Here is a 22,340-nt window from a genome sequence, read left to right as displayed (position 1 = left end):
CATGTCGATTCCTATTACTAACAATGCTAAAAGATACAATACTTTTCATATGAATCCAACTTGAGATCTACTTGTTGGCTCTGTTTGTCATGACTTCAAGCTCGGGTCAGCACCAACACCTGAGTCTGATCTCTAATTGGGTTTGACCCAAATGAACAAGGTTGAGCAAGCCAAGCTCGGCCTATGCAATCCTAACATGACCACCAAGATCACTCGACACTACTATGAATAGATACCAGCTCACTAACATCATCCAGTTCGTTCAAAAACAATCAAAACCACCTGGTTCCTGCCAACACCTGATGGCAACAAAGACTTAGTAGACCACATAGTTGCATGGATTGACACGGGCAACTCAAGCAAGCTGGTTGCAAGTTGACAGCACAACAATCTGCCAAAATTAGCCAAAATCAGTCACATTTCATAAGAATTTGGTGTTCTGCTCCTAATTGAATTGCTCCAATTCGGAAAACCTCCTTTTATGAGAGAGAGAGAGAGAGAGAGAGAGAGAGAGAATGAAAGGGGAAACAACATACCTGACCTCTAGGAGAGGGAGAGCGAGCGGGTGCAACAGTGGAAGTGGTGGTGACATGGGCGACGGTGGCAAAGGAGGAGCGTGAAGAGAGGGAGAGAAGGCGGGAGAACATAGCGTAAATGCCTCGACTTGGTTAAAACTGATTAAAAAAACCCTAATTTTTGGTCAAATGAGGGCTTTGACCCTCATTTGACTAAAACATTTGAGGCGTGTATGCCTTGGTTTGAGGCGTGCGCCTTAAGGTGCATAAGGCGCACGCCTCGGAGCTTTTGCGCGGCATAAAGCCCCTCGCCTTGAGGCGATGCACGTTTTTAATAACACTGCATAGCAGTGTTAGTATAACAAGATGTAAAACCAAATTTAAACATAACAAAACTGAATCTATCATACCAGGCCTTAGGGGCCTGTTTTAAGACATACAAGGTTTTACGAAGATGAAAATCCTTTCTTGCTGGAATTTCATATCCTGGTGGAGGATCCATATACACTTCTTTTAATTCACCATTTAAGAATGCATTTTTGACATCCATTTGATAAATGTCCTAATTTCTAATAGACCAATGAGGGTTCTAACCGAGGTCATCCTAACTAATGGCGCAAAGGTTTCATCATAGTCTATACCATATTCTTAAGAATAACCCTTGGTGACTAACCTAGCTTCATCACTCTTGATTTTAACTTTATAGACTCACATATAACCTAAGGACTTTTTTCTTACTGGTAGATCTTCTATTTTTCATGTGTTAGATTTGTCTAAGGCTTCAAAGCTCTGATTCATGGCATCTAACCATTCAAGATAACTTTTGGCTTGTTTGTAGGAATTGGGTTTGGAATAGGAAAGGATTTTAATTAGACATGCTCTATATTGAGTAAAAAATGAATCATAGGATACAAATCTATCTTGAGGTCTAGATTCCCTAGTTGATCTCTTAAGATTACTAGAATCTTGTGACTCAAGGTTAGAGTACTTATCTAAGGCATTAGGTTGAGTCTCATTGCCTCTTCTATAATGAAGGATAGGAGATTCACTTCTATCTATATCCTGATTCTTATTACCAGGAATATGAATAGGGAGTTCTTCATTCTAAATATCAATACTTAGAGAATCTTCCTTAGGAAGTAATTCAAATGAGAAAGAATAATTATTAGTTTTCTTAGGCATATTTTGGTCAAAAGAATTTTTCTTTTTCAAAAAAGTATTTTTTTTTGGAAATATAAAGTTTATCATTTTTGAGATCGTAACATCTAAAACCTTTTTAGGTTTCACCATACTCAATAAAAATACAGGGAATAGCCCGGGGAGATAATTTATCATTTTTGTTAGTGGGGACAAAACATTTACATCCAAAAGTTCTTAATCTAAAATAATCAGGAGAAATTTTGTAAGGTTTTTCAAGAGGAGTAATGTTCTGAAGCTTGACTGAAGGAAATCGATTTATAAGGTAAACATCGGTAAGTGCAGCTTCGTCCCAATATTCTTTCATGAACATTTTTCGAAATGAGCATTGTTCTAGTAGTTTCTACAGTATGCCTATGTTTTCTCTATGCAAAACTATTTTGTTCAGGAGTATAAGCACAAAATCTTTGGTGAACAATACCATTTAGCTCCAAATATTTTTTTAAAATCATTTGATATAAGCTTTGCCTAAGATAGCTATATTAGATTGAAATAAATTTTTGTCTAAGTTATGAAAAGATTTGATCTCAAATACTTTATTTTTGTACCTAAGAAAATAAATCTATGTCTACCAAGAATAGTCATCAACAAAGATCACATAATAAGCAAAGCTATCTTTAGAGATAACAGGTGTCAAACCCTATACATTTGAATGTATCAATTCAAATGATTTAAAAAAAGACTGTTCTTTCTTGAAAGGGAATGACCTTATTTTTCCAAGAATGCAATCAAATTTTTCATTACAAAATTTTATCAAATGGGGTACATTGGATAATTTAGATATGCTAGAATGACCTAGCCTTTAATGCCACAAAACTGTATCCAAATTTTGTACATTGAAACAAAAAGTAGTTTTTGGAAGAATCAATCGATCCATGCATTAGAGATCTCCTTCTCTATGACCTTATCCAATCTGCATCTCAGATTGAAGATCATATACCAAGCATTGGTTGGATGAAAAGAAATTCTACAATTATGATCGAAAACTTAAGAAACAAAGAAAAGCTTTAAATTGAGTTTTGGAACAAATCCAATTTTTGGTATAGAAAAATTTGAAGAGGTTATAAAGTCTCCAACTCCTTTTATTTTAAGAGAAGATCCATCCGCAATAAAAACATTTGATACACTTGAATTATTTTTCCATTCGGAGGAGAGCAAAGAGTTATTGGGGTCATACGGAAATATGCACCGAAGTCTAAAAGCCAAGAAATTTTACCCGAAGGAGAAGATGAGGAAACCATGACACTCGTGATAGAAGAAGATGAACCCTTGAGAAGCGGTTGTAGGGCCTCCACTACTTGAAACAAAGACATAGTTCTAAAAGATTTGGAATTTCTATTAGTTTCATTCTTGTCTTTATGTGATGAACCTACGTTCGTCGCTCTTCGCTCATCTCTTTCCTTAAAATTGGGGCAATAAGGCTTAATGTGTTATGATTTGCCACAATTATGGCAAATAATTTTCTTTCTCCCTTCATCGCTGCGTTGCCTCCCAAATTTAGATTTGATGAAATAAGGAGCCTTATATGTGTAAGTGTTGGCTCCGAGTTTTGAGATGGCCAACACATTATCCTTGGCTTCCTTGGGCTCGGACATGGTTTTCAATCTCATCTCTTCCAAACATACTTTGGCCAAGACTTCATGTAGAGGTGGTGACTCATCTTTGTTACGATGAGTAAAGTTCAAATTTGGGTCTAAGTCCTTGCATAAATTGAAAGAATTGCTCTTCTAAGATTTGGTTTTTCCTTATATGAACATCATTTGATGTGTCCCAAATAGGCTCAAATTTAGCCATTTGGTCCCAAAGTCTCTTTAGTGATCCATAGTCTATGTCACCTGTGAGTACGGGTGCGGGTATGGAGGGTACGACATGGCAATTTCAAAAAATATAAGTGTGGGGACTTGGCTAATATATAAAGAGAGAGAGAGAGAGTTTGCGTCAGGATTATATGGATCTATATTAAGATCAGAGTTACCAGAAGCTTCTTGGGTAGATGGCAAGCTCGCTTCCCGGAAACTCGCTTCGGAAGCACGATACTCCTTGCTTCAGAAACTTCATGGGAATCTCGATTCTCCCATGCTTCTTCTATGCTTCCCATACACATGGTCTATGCTTCCTATATGCTTTTCTAACATTTTTTCATGTTTTTCATGTATTTTCTCTCATGCTTTCACTCACTTTCCATGTACTTTCTTTAAATTGGTAGCCATCATTGCTAGATTTTAACAAAAATTTAACTCTTTTACTGAAAAATCATGAAATATAAGATTGATCAATTTTATTTTAGTTTTTATTTGTTTCTTGTTCGATTCCTATTCAGTTACCATATTGCTTCATTTTTTATTCATATCTTGCTTTTAAATTGATACTGTAATAACCTCAATTTTTGTAATTTATTTATTTAAATTTATTTGAAAATAACGAGTACTTTTCTAAATTTGGGCCTCGGATCCGTTACCGGATCCAGAAAAGAATGCATAAATAACCCACCATGGGGTATTAAAACTATACTTATAATAGTTAAATAAATAATTAATAGTATAAAAAAAAAGAAAAGAAAAGAAAAACCTAGTATTTAATGTTGGATCCGTGTTTGGATCCAAATGGATCCAACATATGGATCTAAGATCCATAAAATGGTCTTTATATCCATATTCATAATAAAACTAATAATATAATAATAAGAAGAATATATAAATAAAATTTAAATTTTTATTTATTTAATTATCCGAGGATCCACAGTTGGATCCATATAGTTGGGGGTCGGGTTACGGGCCTCGGGTCCGGACCCGAGCCGCGCCCCTGTAAGTTTTTTTTTTTTAAAGGCATGGGGGCAACCCGATAAGGGTTGCCCGATAAAACCCTAGCAAATCAGGAAAGAGGGGGGGTTACACAGGCGTAACCGAAACCCCACCCATCTCGGCAAGAAGGGGAGGGTTCGACGATAAATGGGAGGTGGAAGAGGGGGGTCTCACCCTCTTCCCTCATCTTTCTCTTTCTCCCTTCCCTCGTTTCTCTCTTTCCCCGTCTCTCTCTTTCTCTCTTCCCTCGTCCCTCTCTCTTTCGGTCTGAGAGGGAGTGCTTTGGGGAGGTGGAGGTCGCCGGAAAACAGCAGCCATCAACAGCCACCGTGGCTACGGTGGGTACCCCTGTCACAGCAGCCGCAAGGGACGCGACTGCAACCTTCGATCGTCGGAGAGTTCGCCGGAAAATTCTTCAAAAAAAAAGGTACGGGCTCTCTCTTTTGAAATCGGGTGAGAAAGGGGGTATAAACTGGATCTTATGTAAATTTTTTTGGGAAATCTCATTTTGATATTCTGTGGTTTTTGGCTTTCGGTGGGACGAATCACAGGGAGTTAAAGTGCGAGTTTTTCACATGCTAATATTTCACATGCTCCTTGAGAATAATTTATTTTCAGCAAGCAACGGAAGTTTCAAATCGAATGGGTTTAGGGTTTCAGGATGGCATTTTTGAAACCATTAAGAATCGGGTTCCTGGGTGAAAAAAAAATTGATTTTAAGTTGATCGGTGATTTAATATGAGTTTGGGTATGATTTGTCTTAGTTGGGAGTTTCGGATTTTAGGGTAGGATATGGATACATTAGTTTTTCTTGCTCTATGAGGTCCAAGTTTGCGGTTTAAACCTGTTTCCAGCTTAAGGGTATTCAGATTTTTTTATTATTCAGCATATTTCAATACATTTTTTTGAAATTCTGTTCAGACCATATAGTTCAATGGAAGCCTAAGATTTTATTTTGCTAAATGTTGGTGATTATACTTGTGTCTAGGGGTGGCAATCGGGTCGGGTTGGCGGGTCAGCATACCTCAACACGAACCCGACCCGTTTATTAAACGGGTCGACTGTGGCAAACACGAACCCGACCCATTTATTAAACGGGTCGGGTCAACACGACCCGTTTACACGACACGGGGACCCGTTTATTAAACAGGTCGACCCAATAACATAGACACGATAACCGATCCGAGTAACCCGACTGACTTTCAGATTGATGAGTTAAACTAAAAGTCTAAAACTGCCAATTGATGAAACAGAATGAAAAGAGCTGACAGAGTGAATGCATCAGGGTTCAGCTCTTCAAGCTGCATCTTTTTGAACAATTCAAATGCTCACCATCACCACTTTGTCAAAGACACCATCAGAAAACCCTTGTATAATGTTTCTTCACAAAGTGGTGCTAAAATTCCAACCATACCGCAGTACTGCAAGGTAGAATCAAGCAATGTCAAAACAGCCAATACTATTGATCTGTTTCAAATATGGAATATCCTAGCTAGTATAAAGATGCATTCTCCATATAAGTATAATACTAAAGACCTTATGTTTGATGTACCAATAAATGGTAACAGCCACAACAAAGGATCAGCCTGAAACAACATAAATAGTAATTCTTACTCACACTGATGAATGTGAAAAGGGGTGGGATATATAGCCGTGTGCTTCAAATGGTTTTTCCCTTTTATAAAGATGGAAGGCAACAACAAAATATTTAAACCAAAAACATGCCACCAACGATAGGTCTACCACTAAGCCCAAACAGGCTGTAGGTAAAAAACAACTTAATCTGATACATTGAGTAACCAAACTGGATAGGGCAGCAAGCGCAGATTAGCTTGAGAGCATACACTAAAAAACCATAAAAGAAACCCTCAAATTCCAGCCAAAACAACACCAACAAAAGGAAAAATGGAATTTTAGGAGGAAAAACTAAAACCCTACAAAAGCCTCAACCCAATTTGAGAGAAACCCCATGGATGTGCATCCTCCACAGTAAAAGATGCAGAGGCACTCGTAGCAGCCTGTTGTTGGTATTCCACTTGCTTGTGGACCTGTAAACGCAACTCAGCAACCCACAACGGAAGGAGGGAGAGTGGTGGATGCTGCAAGAAATAGAGAGAGAGACACCCAAAACAGAAGGAGGGAGAGCGGTGGATGATGTCGAGTGAGAAAGGGGTCTCGGACCTCTCGGCGTCTCGCAGCTCGCTATCGGCTGCGGCTAGGTAAGAAGGAGCGAGAACTGGAAAAGTGAAAATGCTAACTTTAGGGTTAGAATCATATATATAAAGTTATAAACGGGTTGCGGGTTGACGAGTTCGGGTAAACGGGTTGACCCGCCCGACTAACCCGTTTATTAAACGGGTCAGCCGGGTTGGCGGGTTGACATACCCCTAACACGAACCCGACCCGTTTAATAAACGGGTTAGGCGGGTCGACCCGTTTATTAAACGGGTTCATTTTTTCCAAACCCGAACCCGCCTAAGAGGCGGGTTGGCGGGTCGGGTTGGCGGGTCGTGTCAGGTTTTGCCACCCCTACTTGTGTCTAACCCGATTGGTTACTTGTGTGCATGTATTAGCTGCCTACTCTTTTTGTATTCAGACTATTTGATGAAAGGGTATTTGTTTCTTGCTTAGGGTTGATAACATAGTTCAGATGCAATCCAACAACTTAGAGTTCAATCAAGACATTGATAGAACAGTCAAACTTACATAATTATGTTTTTGTTTAGGAGGCTCATGGTATTATCATTTTATTCTCATACGAAAAGAGATCTGTTTCCATACCTTTTGTTGTATAACATATCTGATCCCAGGGCAGTCCAGGGATGTCTGGTTGATATGGGGCATGATTGTAGAGGTTGATAAAGACATGGGACCCAGTAACAAAAGAAGAATTCAAGCAAACTAGGTTTCTGAGTTACATGAGCATAAAGTATTGCTTAAATTAGCTGTCGTAAGTTAGTCTGGCAGTGCTAATAAAAATGTATTTTTCCTATTTGCCGTTGTTGGCAAGATCCTATCTGAGTTCTTGAAATCCGATTCCTTGAAAACAATCACATTGTGTCTCATTTACATCATGTGGATTAGACATATACTTTTTGCATTCAGAACCCAATTTACCAATTGAGGCAACCTTCTACATGTTAAGTTGCACTTTTAATGTAAGTTTACAAAAAAAAAGGGAGGCAGTCCCATTGGTGCCTTCCTAATCTCCCTCCTCTAGGTATCTTCGTATATGCCTGAACGGGTTTTCGGGCCCTCTTTGAAGAAAGGGCTGACTGCCAGGCCTTGGCAGTCTCCTGCGTGGGCTCTGGTAGAGTCTGTGCAGTGACTGTCAGGCCAAGCAGTTACCTGACAGCCGTGTTGGACCCCCCAAGCAGGGTCCGTACCAGTTGAAATATCCAGGTTTTGTTTTTTTTATATGCTTACAGGATCAATTCAGATTTCCTTAACTTGTAACTAGTTGCTTTCCAGGTACAATTGTTGGGCTCGATTGAGTCGAATAAAAGTTTGCTTCGAGCATGTTGAATTCTGGAATTCTCTCTATTAATAATGGAGTCAATTGTACCCCTGTGAAAGCATGAGTTATTCACGTGCATATGCTTAGATGATCATGCTTCAGTGAAAGTGTCGATTTCACGATTGTTCATATACGCACACTGAAATTTATGAGTTTTGCATGATCGTTCACATGTTATAATTGGAATGATGCATTTGACAGGAATTGTGCAATGAATGAAAGTATGCATTGCATGTTGGTGTGGGAACTCGTGCTTATGCATTTAAATATTATTGATTTTGTCATAGATGAATGTGCATTGAAAAGCATGTGAAAAGAATGCATAGTGGCATGTGATTGAGGTTTTTGCTTATGAATGCAGTGATGATCAAATTGGATCATCAGGGGCCGGGTGAGCCTCGAGAACCAGTGGTTCTCTGTTTTAGTTATTTTGATGCATTGCAACAAATCAAATGTGATATTATTGTTTTACCACACTGTTCTATCTTGTCATGGGCTGTGGTCCCGTGAAAAGCTTAGCATGCTGATGTGCAAGCTTATGTTATTAATTCTGCATGTAAATTCGCAAATGTAAAAGAAATGAATTAATAACCAGATAAAAGAAAATAAAAAACAGTGTAATTCACTTTCTCCTTGATGTCCTTGCTTTAGTGTGGGAATCTTGGATGTTGCGGTTTAGGGGAAACTGTGAGGATACAAAAACTCCGTGTGCGTTTTGTTGCCCCTGAACCTGATATTGAGGTTCTTCTCCTAGCCACGGTTTTAGGGAGAATCCGCCACTTTACCCTGGAGTGGTGTGTTAGTCACAGCTGTGAGTTTGTTTTGGTATACCAAGAAAGTGGCGCCAGTGGATGCTGTTTTCCATGGTCTCCCCGACTTTGGATGCTGTTTTCCAAGGTTCCGATGGATGGTGTTGTTTCCTGATATCGGTCGAGGGCTAAGTTTGGAACCCGGTAATAAAATACAAATTTTGTGTGAAGTTACCCCGGGAACCCTACTTGACCTCGGGGTTTGTACCTGTTTGGTGCATCCACGGGCCACTGTAATTAAAAAGAGGAACTTAAGGATGTGTGCATTTAATAGGACATGCATATGGAAAGAGGAAAACTTAAATGGAAGATAATAAATGGTTCATGCATTGCACATAAATCATGCATATTCTTGCTATGCATTAGTTCATGCATGTTTACCTGTTCACTTGGTTGTTTATGTTGATCATTGTATGATGTTGAGCTCTTTTGCATTTAATTAACTTATTGATTAAGTTGTGATCAATGTTACATATTTCGTGTTCCCTCCTGTTAAATGTTTAATTATGCATGAATGGTTAATTGACTTAGGAATTGAGTATAATCGTATTCCTCAAAATATTACATGGATCTTATTTATGCTCTTTTTCTTATTTGATTCATTAGGGAAACCTGTACGCAGAATTCTTCGGATTTTTGACCCTCTTATTTTATTGTTTTTTCCCAGGCACAGGTGATCAGTGAATGCGACTCGCTTCTGAGGGATACGAGGGTCACATTTGTTTCAGACGGCTTCACTTACGGACAGAGTGGCTCTACTGTTATTTTCTTTTAGTTCTTCTGATTTCCTGCAATTTGATATTTCACTTTTGACATGGAACATATTACTCTTATTGATTCATTAATAAAAGAATTCAGTGGATTGGTTATGATTGATAAATGTAAGTTGCTTTGTGGTGTGTGGTTATCCAACTGAAATTGGAACTGTAGGGACCCCAGGTCTCTGGGAAGTTTTCCGCGACTCTTAGAAAAAAAAAATATTCCGCATTTTTCAAAGGTAGGAGTTGGGGTCGTTACAGATACTTCGCTTCCCGCTTCCTATAAATTTTAAAATGCCTCGCTTCTCGCTTCCGCTACCCGTATCGTTTCCCGCTTTCGCTTCCTAGTTTGGCAACCTTGATTAAGATCCACATATCCATATTTAAGTCATGTTATAAAAGAGGGCCCTTCCCTCTTTCCCTCTCTCTCGCCCTTTCCCCTCTCTAGCCCTCTCTAGGTTTGTTGCAAGGAGGAGGTACTCTCTCTCTCTCTCTCTCTCTCTCTCTCTTCTTCTTCTTCTCCTCTTAATGCCCAGGGTAGGAAGGGGAGGGTTTTGATAGGAAAAACAAATAAAAAGACAAAACATGGTTTCGAGTTGGGTCTTAGTGGACCCAACCCAACCCACAGGCCCAAGTACCTATGCCGCATGTCGGGCCGTGTTGATATGGGTACTTGGTTTGTTTTATCGTGTCCCGATAACATAGTCCATAGTATTCCCACACACTTTTGTCATTTTGCTTACAATTGTGGATCTTGCTATGAATTTTCCATTTATGGGCACCATCTTTTTGGGTGTAGGTTTACTTGACAAAAATCCAAGCCTCATCTGCTCTCTCAAACTCTAAAATGTTCTAACATCATTCCTCACACATGCTTCCCATGAAAAGAGAAAAAACTTTAGCCTGGCCTACTTCTCATGCTTTATAGGCTGTTTTGTAATCTAAGAGACTCTTATCTCTCTCTCTCTCTTGTCCTTTAAGGATTTCCTCCTTAGACTCACCATCTTCTCCCACAACAACTTTTGTAAGAGTGGATTGAGGTTCTGGAGTAGAACCATCAACCAAGTGCCATAGCTCTTTTTCCACTAATATTCTCTTTACCGCGGTGGCCCGCATGTTGTAGTTGGTCCCATCAAATTTGATGAGAATAACGGTTACAACTTCCTTGTCGGCCATGAAAGCAAAGAAAAATAAGTAGAGAAAGAGAGAATACAAGATGGAGAAGATAAGAAAATGAGAAATTATAGAAGAAGGATGATGGTGCGCTTCTCGAAGCAACGAACCGACGCTCCTTCGATCTTTACGGTCCACCACTCAATCTTCCAATACAAATATCAACAAGAAAGCACCAAAGTCCTGATACCATGTAATGAAATATAAAAAACACAAGTAGATGCCTCTTATGGGCTTACAAGAACACAAGAATACAAGAACACAAGAACACAATGACTACTTATGGGTCAATACAAGAGCACATACAAATAAGCCACTTATGGGCTGAATCACAAGTACAAAAATGAAGAATATTATTGAGAAAGAATGCTTGAAAAAACATAACTTGAGAGAAAGGGGAGATCCCCTTTATATATAATACAAGGGCTCAATAGAGCCATTGGGAGCTCCCAACAGCTCTATTTGGCTAATGACCAAATAGACCCTATTAAGAAGGGAGATTACAAAAATATAAAATAAATTAAAAGGACAAATGTGCCCCTAATGAGCACAGCCTATTGCAGTGACTAAAATAACCAAAATACCCCTATGGGTATAACCTATTACAATAATATATAAACAGTATTATATACATATATATATATATATATACATACACAAATATATAAGTATATATAGCTATATAACTATATATACTTATATGTACATATTAACAAGAACAAGCATCCATAAGTAAGAATTCCAACTCACTGCTTTTCCAGTTTTAAAGAAAATTGATAACAGTATCATTTATGTCTGTTCAAAATTCAACTGCTTGTGCCGTCTGGCTGTAAACAAATGAATATGAAAGCAATCTGCTGTGGTATGCCAACATGACTAGATATTATGCACATGCATTTGCTTGAGCAGGTCCTATCACCCAAAAAAAGTCAAGCCTTTGGATACATCCAACATGGCCAATTTGCTATCCCATAATCTATGACTGAGATGAGCAGGAAAGTAATGTCAATACCCAATTGGTTATAGTAAGGCACAATATAAACCTTTAGTTTCATAAATGTTGTAAATGAATTTTGAACTGGTTGGTTTAATCAGTCCTACCAGAATACCACATCAACAAGATCAATTCATACCACACACGCACAAACAGCACCTCCATAAAAGCACAACAGAGTACAGTTTAGCCAATAGTAAATAAGAACTAGATTTCCTACATTTCAACAAGGAGAACTAGGTTTACTGGATTTCATCATTAACTGCTTAAATTGTTTTTTTATCATACTTGTGTGAAACACTCTCTTTCAGTGGACAGTTGAGGCATACACACATTTGATAGGCATTAACCAGTTTCTGGCTTTCAAACTTTTGGTGCCTATGGATGCGCAAAAAGAAGTCACAGAGAGCAAAGTAAGAAAATCTTCTAGCACAAGACCTGTCTCAAAACTGGAAATTGGAAGTTCCTTGCAAGCTCCAAACCTTTGCAAAACTCATAGAAGTCGGACAGATTTTCAGCCTGCAAAAAATATTGCCATTACTAATCTATCTCTGAACAAATCTAGAAATATGTATATTTGAGTGTAAAGTCTAAAAAACCATGTTTAAACGGTCATCTTAGTGAACAGTTCTATGCATTCATGAACAGCAGAGATGAGCATATATGGATCACAGACCTGTTGTCCAGCTCTTTTATAGATATCAAGAGCTTTCACAGCTTCATGTCTAGACATCTCAAAGAACTGCAATCAGGGGACAAGATTAACATTTTCCCAGAACAAGGTCAGGCACATAAATAAAGTAGCAATGGAATTGACTGATCACCATACCGCATCAACCAAATTAATAATGCCATCATTGATGGCACAATAGATTTTGAAGCTCTCTTTCAGTACCTGCAAGCCACAGGAAACAACACAGGACTGCATGAAAAATGTATTCAACATAGTGCTATAATAGAAACAGTAAAACACAAGCTCTTTTGTGTTTTCAAATACAGTTCAAAGCTGATGCATGGTCTTACGAAAATTGGCAAAAATAAAAAGTTCTCTATGAGAATGATCACAACCACTACAGTGATAAATATGTTAAAGATAAGATCAGAAAATAGAGAAAATAGTTCAGTCTGAAGCAAGATGATCACACCAAATACCAGGAAGCCTGGTCTATGTGGATCCTGCTTAAGGCCCCAAGTAAATATCCTAAAGTTATAGAGTGAAAAACATAGCCATCCACAACTAGTTACTAACCAGATAACAAAGAAGCTCTGACAATTTTGAAAACCATGGTATACAGAATGCCTATCATATCAGCTCAAAAAGGTGGTAAAAATAATCTGGAGAAACTAATAGATAAGCATCAATTTTATTTCATTGAGTTTTAGGAAATGCAATAACATAATGCTTCAGTATTGTCTACATTTATTGTTAAATAGAAGTATCTTTTATGAAGTTGATTTTGACATGGATCTTTGACTTCATGGGATTATAACAAATAGGTCTGTTGAACAGAACATACCAGGGCCAAAGCATACTGTATAAGGTAATTGCCAAAAGCTGCTCCCTCAGGCTAGAAAGAAAAACTTAAGTATTAGGACACTTGAAAAATAAAGTGAACAGAGAAGAATACTTGCATACGCAAGGTTCGTAAAAATATCATAATGCAATCAAACTACCTGGCAACCTACAAGACGGTATAGAAGTTGTTGCAAAGCAGGCAGTTGCTCCAAAAGTGCTCCACTGCTCAAATCCCTAGTTCTGCAATGATTCTGTCATTGAACAAATAGGCGATCAATTAATCCTTGTATGTACCCAACTAAGGTTAATAGTTGATATGCTAGAGCTGCATTATTCTAGCTGAGGGATCTCGGGTTCAAATGACAAGTAGCCATTCTTCAAGCCGATGTGTTTACCTTTGTAGATCCTCCAGATTTTGTAAACCTTTCAGCTTCAATGTCATACTTCAGGACTCTAAAACACTCCAACCTCTCCTCTAGGAAGAGGGCATAAGTACGAACCCATGCAGAGCAGTCCCAAGCTGAAAAAGAACTTAATCGCTATGACTTGCAAGAGAATAGACACTAATATAATCACACATGAGGCCTGAAGTGTATCCTCCACAAGGAAATACTTACCAAGAGGGCTAGAGTCATCTTTAAAATTGGAGAGCTGCAGTATGTGCCCCCGCTGTGAATAATTAAGCAGTTCCTCTCTGAAGGTAGGATCACCTTCTCTAAGTGTTCTGTGGATAACTATTAATGTTTTCAAAGCAACCTGTTCCACCACAAATTCGGGGACCAAAAGAAAGATGTGCATTTTACATTATCAGTATCCTAAGATAGCAATGTTGACAAACAAACTGGTCATATCTAATATGTAACCCCAAAATGACATCATTATTGTAAACAAATGTCTACACCCAGATGGTTCATGTTTCAAGACAAATGTCAAAAGTACTTATTCGCATCATGTGACAAATTTCAAATTTCATGACATCAAGTATCTTACGTATTCTTATCAAAAGAAGGCACCTTAGGTATCCATTTCAACATGGCTTCAGCATAGAAACCTTATAACCTGAATATAACTTGTATATGAACAAGATGCTGAAAAAACAAATATAAAGTTTGAAATTTTGAATATATGTGTAATATCGTGAGTTTTTATACTGTGTTAAACTTTGAAATTTCTGAAAATTTGGCTAAGTGTTGTAGAAACATCGGTAAAATGCCTGATGCTAGATTATGATATTTGAGTTTGGGCTTAGTTCAGGTCTCATCGACAAGACCTAAACGAGCCAATTAATATGTGATACAAACTTTTATTTAGACCTTTAAAATCAAGCAAAATTCAGGTTAAATTTAGGCAAAATTCGACTTATATATCGTTAGATGCGCTTCAAAATTTTGAGTTCAATGATATTTTATTTTTTTGAATTCGGGCTACGGTTGGCTAGAAAATCATATTTTTTTAAAAAAGGTCTGCCTCGATGCGACTGGGTCTGGATTAGATCGGACTGGATCTAATCCATATGATCCAAGTTAATATGGATCTGGACTCAGTCCAAGACCCATATTAATTAGGATCCGATCCACCTCAGGATCCATATAGATTTTGGATGTGGATTTGGATCTTGGATCCAGATCTATATCCAAAATCTAGGTTCAACGAAATTAAAGCTTTAAATTTAGTACAAAGGTTTAATTTAAGATAATTTGAAGTTAAAAAGACTCTCAGAGGGATAAGGCACCCTCTAAATTTTTTTGGATATTTATTAATTAATATTAAAATTTATTAAATTCCAAAATTTTTAGATAAGGTAGTTAAAAAGTAATTAGGGTTCTCTAGAAGTGCCCCATCTGGTTGAGTAAACCAAAAAGGTAAATCTTTAAAAAAGGTAGGAATTAGAAAAGTAAAAAAAAAAAAGAGAGTTGAGAAAAATTAGGACAGTAGGTTGGAGATAGAATTCCATATGGAAATTCTATCTCCAGTCCTCATATGAGAAACTCTAGAGGGGGGTGTTACCCTCTAGAGGCCCTCTTTAGTATAAAAAATAAAAAAAAAGAGAAAAAGAAGAAAGAAAGAAAGAAAGAGAGAAAAAGAGAGAACGTGGGAGAGGAAGAAAAGAGAAGAAGAAGAGGAAAAGCCTTCTTCCTCTCCGGTCATCCAAGATTTTTTAGTTGTTTTCGAGCTTCGAAAAAAAGTACGGGTTCCACTCTCTTGGTTCGAATGGAAGGGAATAGCCTAAATCAGATTTATGTGAGATTTTTTAAGGAAACCATGAAACTGATTTTGGTTGTGCATGTTCAATCTGTGGAAATCGATATATGTATGGCTGATAATATGGATATCTGATTTTAAACCTTGATTTCATAACAAGAACATGCCTTACATATGACTATGCTAATATGTATATACTATATACATATATTTATATATATATATGTGTCAAAACACATGTATGTATATATATATATATATATATATATATATATATATATATATATATATATATATATATATATATATATATGTGTGTGTGTGTGTGTGGGGGGGGGGGGGGGGGGGGGGGGGGCTCGGCCAGGGTTAATCTTAACCCGACGGGTCTGATCCAAACTAGGCCTGTCAGGCCGATTCATCTATATCAGCCTGTATTTAAAAAAAAACATAAAATTTGTGCTGATTGTGTTATGTGTTAATAGCTGTCATCAAAACATTCTTTCCCATGCTATGATTAGAATAAATCTTTTCTGCATTGAATATGTGCAGTCCAGACTTTATGTGGCAGATAATACCTCTTTTCTAGCTATGCAAACTGCTGATAAGTGTGCTGTTGTTTAATTCGATTTTCGCTGGGATGAATGGGAAATCCTTATGGGTGTCGTTAGGCCCAAAAGTATATGTATGTTTATATCTGATGTTTCAGCAGAATGGACATATCTTGGACTGGTTGTTATTAAGTCAGAAAATTTCGTAACAGGTTACTGTTGTCATTAAAATTTTGCTCACATATCAGTTTGAGTATTCGTGGTTTAGTAGGTGTTAATGTTATCGATCAAATATCATGGGTTCATGCCCCAGACCTGTTGATGATTAACTGTGTGCATGGGTAAGCCCAATTGACTGCAGTCGGCTGGGCAGTCTCTAAAGGGGTTAAGCCCAGCCGACTGTAGTTCGGTTGGGCAGTTTCTAAAGGAGTTAAGCCTAGCCGACTGCAGTCGGCTGAGCAGTTTAAAAAAAATGTGTATATATAACACATGATATGATTTGGTAAGACAAATATATATATATATATATATATATATATATATATATATATGTTAAATATTCAGATTTATACCTGTCGAATGCTCAAATTTATACATGTCACATATTCAGATTGATACATGTTACATGTTCAGAATTTCACATGTTAAATGCTCAGATTTTACAAGTTAAATGTTCAGAATTTTTACATGTAAAGTGCTCAGATTAATGCAAGTTAAATGTTCAGATTTTATATGTTAAATATTCAGATCTATACATGTTGAATGTGCAGATTTATGCATATTGAATATTCAGATTTATGTGTTTGCCCATGTCCAGATTATGTATTTTTATGACTGGACTGTTATGTATGTTTTCATATAATTATTATGCATGCTTCAATGTAATTGTTAGGAATATTCTTATGTGACTATCATGCATACTTATGTAGCTATTCATGAGTCTTGAAATTTCACTAAGAGTATGTGCTCTAGTGTTGTAAAAAGGGGTCATCATACATATGCAGAAATTAACATTAGACTGCATAGGGTCGTCGGCTAGGGCTGTGACCGTGTTGTCTAAGCCCAGTCAATTGCCAATGGAGTCCCGTGTGCGGGCAACATAGCTGCGGGCTCGGTAGCTATGTGTCATAGCCCGAGTTGCCTGATTTGACAAAAGTAATGGTTGTTTTCATGATTATGAGATTTAACACAATAATGGCATAGATGTGCATATTATGAATACTTAATTTTTTTTTGTAGTTTCTTACTGTTGCATCAATATGATCATGTGCATGCTTGAAGGATAGTTATGAGATAGAACATGAGAACAAAATGTATGTTCCAAGTGTGTGTTCATATGCATATGCATATGAAATTGTTGTACATGATGTACATTCTTATTATGTGTGTATGAATGTGCATTTGTGAGTATGTTGATTACATAAGTTGCATGCTCATGGTGGTTTTTGCATAAGATACAATAGTGGTTTAATGTGAACCACTGTAGGCCATGTGGGTGACGAGTAGGTGTTGCTCTAAGCTTTGTTGAATGTATTATAAAATCCAAAAAATTTATTGGTTTTCTAAATTAATTACACTGTTAAATATTGTAACAGGCCAAGGTCCTGTGTTGTGTTTTGCATGTTGATTTACAAAACGAGTATTGTGTGAAGAATTTTTCTTTTGATAAAAAGATAAAAGAAATAAAATAGTGTAATTAATGTTGTTCTTCGTGGATGTCCCTTCCACAGTGTGAGAATTCTGGATGGTGGTTTTGGGAAACCATGAGGATACTAAAACTCCATGTGCGATTATATCCTTGAACCCGATATGCTGGTTCGCCCCCCAACCACTGTTTTAGGGAGATTCAACTACTTTTCCAGGGGGTGGTGTGTAGACATAGTTGTTGTTTTGGTATACCAAGAAAGTGACATAAGTGAATGTTGATTTTCCTAGTGTCCCGACATTAGATGTTGATTTCTAATGTTCCGTTGGATGGTGTTGATTCCTGATATTGATCGAGGGCCAAATGTGGAACCCAGTAATAAAATACAAATTGTGTTAAGCTATAACTAAGAACCTATTTTGAATTTCGAGAATTGTTTTGCCCGTTTTTTAGTATCCACAGGTTTTAATGAAGAGTGAAACTAAAATTGTATGCATTTAATAGGGACATGCATACAAAAGAAAACTCTAATAATAACTTAATAAGTTATTCATACATGTGCATTGATTTCATGCATATTTACTATTCTGCATCAGTTCATGTAAATGTTACTTGTATTCCCTATTAATTATTGTTAATGCATGATATATGATTTTAAATGCTTGAATGGTAAATAAATTATGGGATTGTTGTAGTTATGTTTCTCTAAAAATGTTATATGAATTTAATTTATGCTTTCCTTGTCTATTTGAATTGTTAAAGGAATTTGTATCCAAGATATTTGATTTTGACCCTACGCCTTTTATGTTTTTCATAGCCTCTGAAGCCCAGTGGTGAGACCAACTACCATGGAGAGCCTACGAGACTGCGTGACTGCGTGACTGCGTGACTGCGTGACTGCGTTTGACATTTTCTTTGGGACAGTGTGGCTCCATTATTATTGATATTTATTTGATCATTGTTCTTAAACTTGAATTACTGATGAATAAAGATATTTAGTTTGGTTGATGGTTAATGTTAGATTCCTTATGGTTTGGATTGTGTTATGTCTGTAAGGCCCCAGATCTCTGGGTATGGTTTGCGCAATTGTTTAAAAAAAAATCACTTTTCAACGGGGATGAGTTGGAGTCGTTATAATATGTTATCTTATTCCTCAAGCTATGTCACAAGGACTCTTCAACTAGGTGCCGCACCCGCACCCGATGCGGTCAACCTGACCCTGGGTGCAATCAACGCACCCAGGGTCATTTATGTCCAACTTTTGGACTATATATATATATAATTTTTTTATATTTTTGCCGCACCCCTGCACCCAAGTTTTTTGAAAGTGCCGCACCCCCGCACCCCCACCTGCACCCATGTGACATAGTCCTCAAGATACCAACATGATACGCTAGAGAAACTAAATGTTTCCTTGCCAGCTCATCTCTTTTGCATTTCATGTGTCCGTCATGATTAAGTGAACTCATAAACCCAGACATGGAGAACACAAACTTATAAACCCTGACAGCATCTTAGTATTTTATATTCTAGTTTTCTGTAGATATACTTGTCAAGAGGAACAACAATGTCAAGTTTGTGAAAATAGTGAATGCTAGCTCTCCTTCCAGGGTAGTTTGGCATAATGCAATCCTCTTGGCAAGATAAACACGATGATCACCATCCAAATCTAACACAAAGTCCATATATGTACCTTCCCAAGACGTGAAATTATATATAGCTCATCTGTCGTAAAGTCCAATTTGGATATATTTCCAGATATAAGAGAAAAGAACCTTTTACTTGGGTAAACAAAAATGAAGATTATTTCCATCTTTCTAAAGAGTTACTTTTCATAAAAAGAAAAGACTCAGAAGTTTTTATCTCATCCACAAACATATTGATGGCATCCCTAAGAATTATAGCATGTGTCATATGTAACAATAACTAAAGAATAATAAAAAGCTATCTCACATACACCAACACACACACACACATGAAAAAATTGCATGATTATGCTACATGTTACAAAATACTCTAAATATGTTATAGACTGTAAATTATGAACTAAAAGTCTAATGCATATCAAAGGTATATAATTAAAATTAAAAACAAGTAATTTGTTATATCCCATGCTTAGTCATTAAACTGAATCCATTATGTTTTCGTGTCACCTGAATGATCTTGGATTTCCATGTCATAAACTGTGGCAAGTAAACTATGTGAGTGCATCATTGTGGTTGCTGGAAAATATTTTAGCATTGAGATGTGGACCGCTTCTTAGTTAATAACATATTTGGTGGCACCGTCTTAAGGGATAACATGTCTGGCAAAACTCCACACTATGATTCCAATGTCAATATTCCATAATCCTTCCAAAGCATATCTCATACAAGATCTGACATCACAATCCCCACTCTGAGGCACAAAATACACCTTCTCCCTTAGCATTTTGTAACCAAGTAGACCTGTACCAAGTGGCATGAACCATTACCATGGTGTCTTTGGAAAAGGGATTGTGCCATATTTAGTCCCAGTAGCTAGATTTTATGGAAATAGTTCCTAGGATCCAAAATATTCATTCTCTTGTCTCCCAATTATTCTCCTTTCGACCACTAATAAAGCAACTCGCTTCTTTTGTTCTGCCGGTGAATTATAGGCAGTAAACACAATCACGACTAAAGAGTTCCCAGCAGTTAATAATTGAACAGTTTAACTTAACAGTATGACGTGTGCAAGGAGTAGCAAGGAGGGGGGGGGACCTAACATGTTGCTTATTACTCCATATGAAATTCTCTGTGTCAATGAACTTATAAGAAGACTGGTTTCAGAGATATCGAGTTCTATATCCAAAAAAATCAACTCTAATGGTGTAACCCAAGGAAGCTCTTAGGACCAAGCTTTTCTGATAAAGAATTGATGGAACCTTTGACTATTTGTTTGTTGAGTCATATTCATGATTATTGATGAAATCATTATTTACTTATATTATACTGAAATTTCATATAAAAGACATGCCTATAGAACAAATTGATTGAATAAACACTTCATTGATTCACATGAAATTCAAATCTGTAGGTATTGGCGCTTTTAAGGAAGCATGACATAGATCACAAAGTCATCATGCTGATCGGTTCATTGAAAGGATACATATATAGAATGCTTTACTAACATGCATATACATATTTGTTGAATGTATGAGGCCACAAGGGTGGTCTACATAACAAGAGGAGGTGAAAGAATAGCATAAGAAGGATGGATTCAACATAATCAACGAACATGAATAGAGTAAAAAAAAAAAGATCGAAAATTGAGCGTACTGTCCAATTATGTGTCTTGGCTAATCGCCTCGCAAGCGCATGGATACAATACGCTACATCTGCACGCGGCCGAACTATAGAGGTAGCAGCAAATATTTCTGGAGATAAAAGGTAAAGAAGATAAATCATACATAGACATATCAATTAATGATACAAGGACAATCAATATCAAAATTGAAATAAAAGATGACCAGAATAAACTGCCTACCCAATAATCAAAGACACTAATGAATTAAACGAATTGACGAACTATCACAAAATGATATAAGGACAATTCTCAGGCATATGAACACAATCTAATCGGCAGAAATGAAATGAAATGAATAAATCGATCAACTGAGAAAATTACTCACTCCGAACGTGGCGCTCTTTCGGTGGGCATTCAACGTGATTCGTTGCTTTGACGATGGCAACATCCAAATCCTTAAATTCAATCCGAACAACAAAGAATCATGCAACAAAAACCATAACAAACCAATGAATCCCATCTTCCACACAAAACAGAGAGACCATGATTGATCCACGAAACGTGTTCAAATTTCCAATCCAAACAACAAACCAGCAAGATGGTAATCGTAAACTCATTAGAGAAGAGAGATCGACCGGTCGATAGATCCAAAGACCCACCTTGAATTCGCTATTGACCTTGGCGAGGCCGACTTTGGTGGAATCCTTGAGGGCTCCGTAGGCCTTCCTCCAACTCTGCAGAGTGCCCATTTCCGCCTATGGGGAAATCCTCTAACCCTGATCCAAATCTTCCTTTCTGGTGGGATGATGGGGTAGAGATAGAGAGAAATCCTTCCTGGTGCAACAATGCTGGATTAGAGAGAGAGAGAAAGAGACGTAACGGTTCGATATTCAACCAACGAACTTTTGATTCTTTTAGAGAGAGAGAGAGAGAGAGCTCTAGATGGTCCAATTTATCTTGTTTATTTAGGTGACACATATGTCCCCCTCTAATTCATTTTTGGGGCATGGTTAAATTTGGTAAACGTTATTATTTTCCAGCCAAAAATGATTCAATTGTGGGGCTTTAAGTGGCTTACAAGCCGACATGTTGGTCATTAAATGGAGCGGGGTCTGATATGATTATTATATTGTATAAATCTGCTTCTCTAGTATGAAAAGCACACCAAAATTCCTGTCTCTGTAATGAAAACTGTTCCTTTGAGTTCTTATACATTGGTTAATGCGGTTTATCGAGCTGACTAGTTCTTGTTAGACCTTAACCATGCATGCAGGTTTGGCTGACTTGCAATACCTTGGTATTTCTCTCTTTTTTTTCTTTATATATATATATAGTTTGGTTGGAAAATCACAGGGGGAAATTGTATTCACTCAATCTGACCTTATAGATGGGTTCAAC

General features: G+C 37.2%; 1 protein-coding gene across 1 annotated transcript in view; it reads right to left on the bottom strand.

Moving 5' to 3' along the window:
- Positions 1-21,807, bottom strand: part of LOC149833906 (putative clathrin assembly protein At5g57200) — a 34,121-nt gene extending 12,314 nt beyond the window's left edge. The window contains exons 1-10 of the mRNA XM_090009894.1: positions 21,602-21,807; positions 21,328-21,397; positions 20,975-21,072; positions 13,898-14,036; positions 13,676-13,800; positions 13,439-13,531; positions 13,282-13,332; positions 12,594-12,659; positions 12,441-12,506; positions 12,203-12,283 (exon numbers count right to left, since the gene is read on the bottom strand). Of these exons, the coding sequence (XP_089866020.1) occupies positions 12,203-12,283; positions 12,441-12,506; positions 12,594-12,659; positions 13,282-13,332; positions 13,439-13,531; positions 13,676-13,800; positions 13,898-14,036; positions 20,975-21,072; positions 21,328-21,397; positions 21,602-21,691 (879 nt within the window). The 5' untranslated portion in view covers positions 21,692-21,807. The remainder of the gene's footprint in view (positions 1-12,202; positions 12,284-12,440; positions 12,507-12,593; positions 12,660-13,281; positions 13,333-13,438; positions 13,532-13,675; positions 13,801-13,897; positions 14,037-20,974; positions 21,073-21,327; positions 21,398-21,601) is intronic.
- Positions 21,808-22,340: the final 533 nt, after the last annotated feature.

This window comes from Nuphar pumila, chromosome 6, assembly GCF_984573655.1.
Source record: "Nuphar pumila chromosome 6, dmNupPumi1.hap1.1, whole genome shotgun sequence".
Classification (NCBI taxonomy): domain Eukaryota; kingdom Viridiplantae; phylum Streptophyta; class Magnoliopsida; order Nymphaeales; family Nymphaeaceae; genus Nuphar; species Nuphar pumila.
Note: the sequence above shows the minus strand (reverse complement) of the source record. Positions and strands in the feature narration are given on the sequence as shown.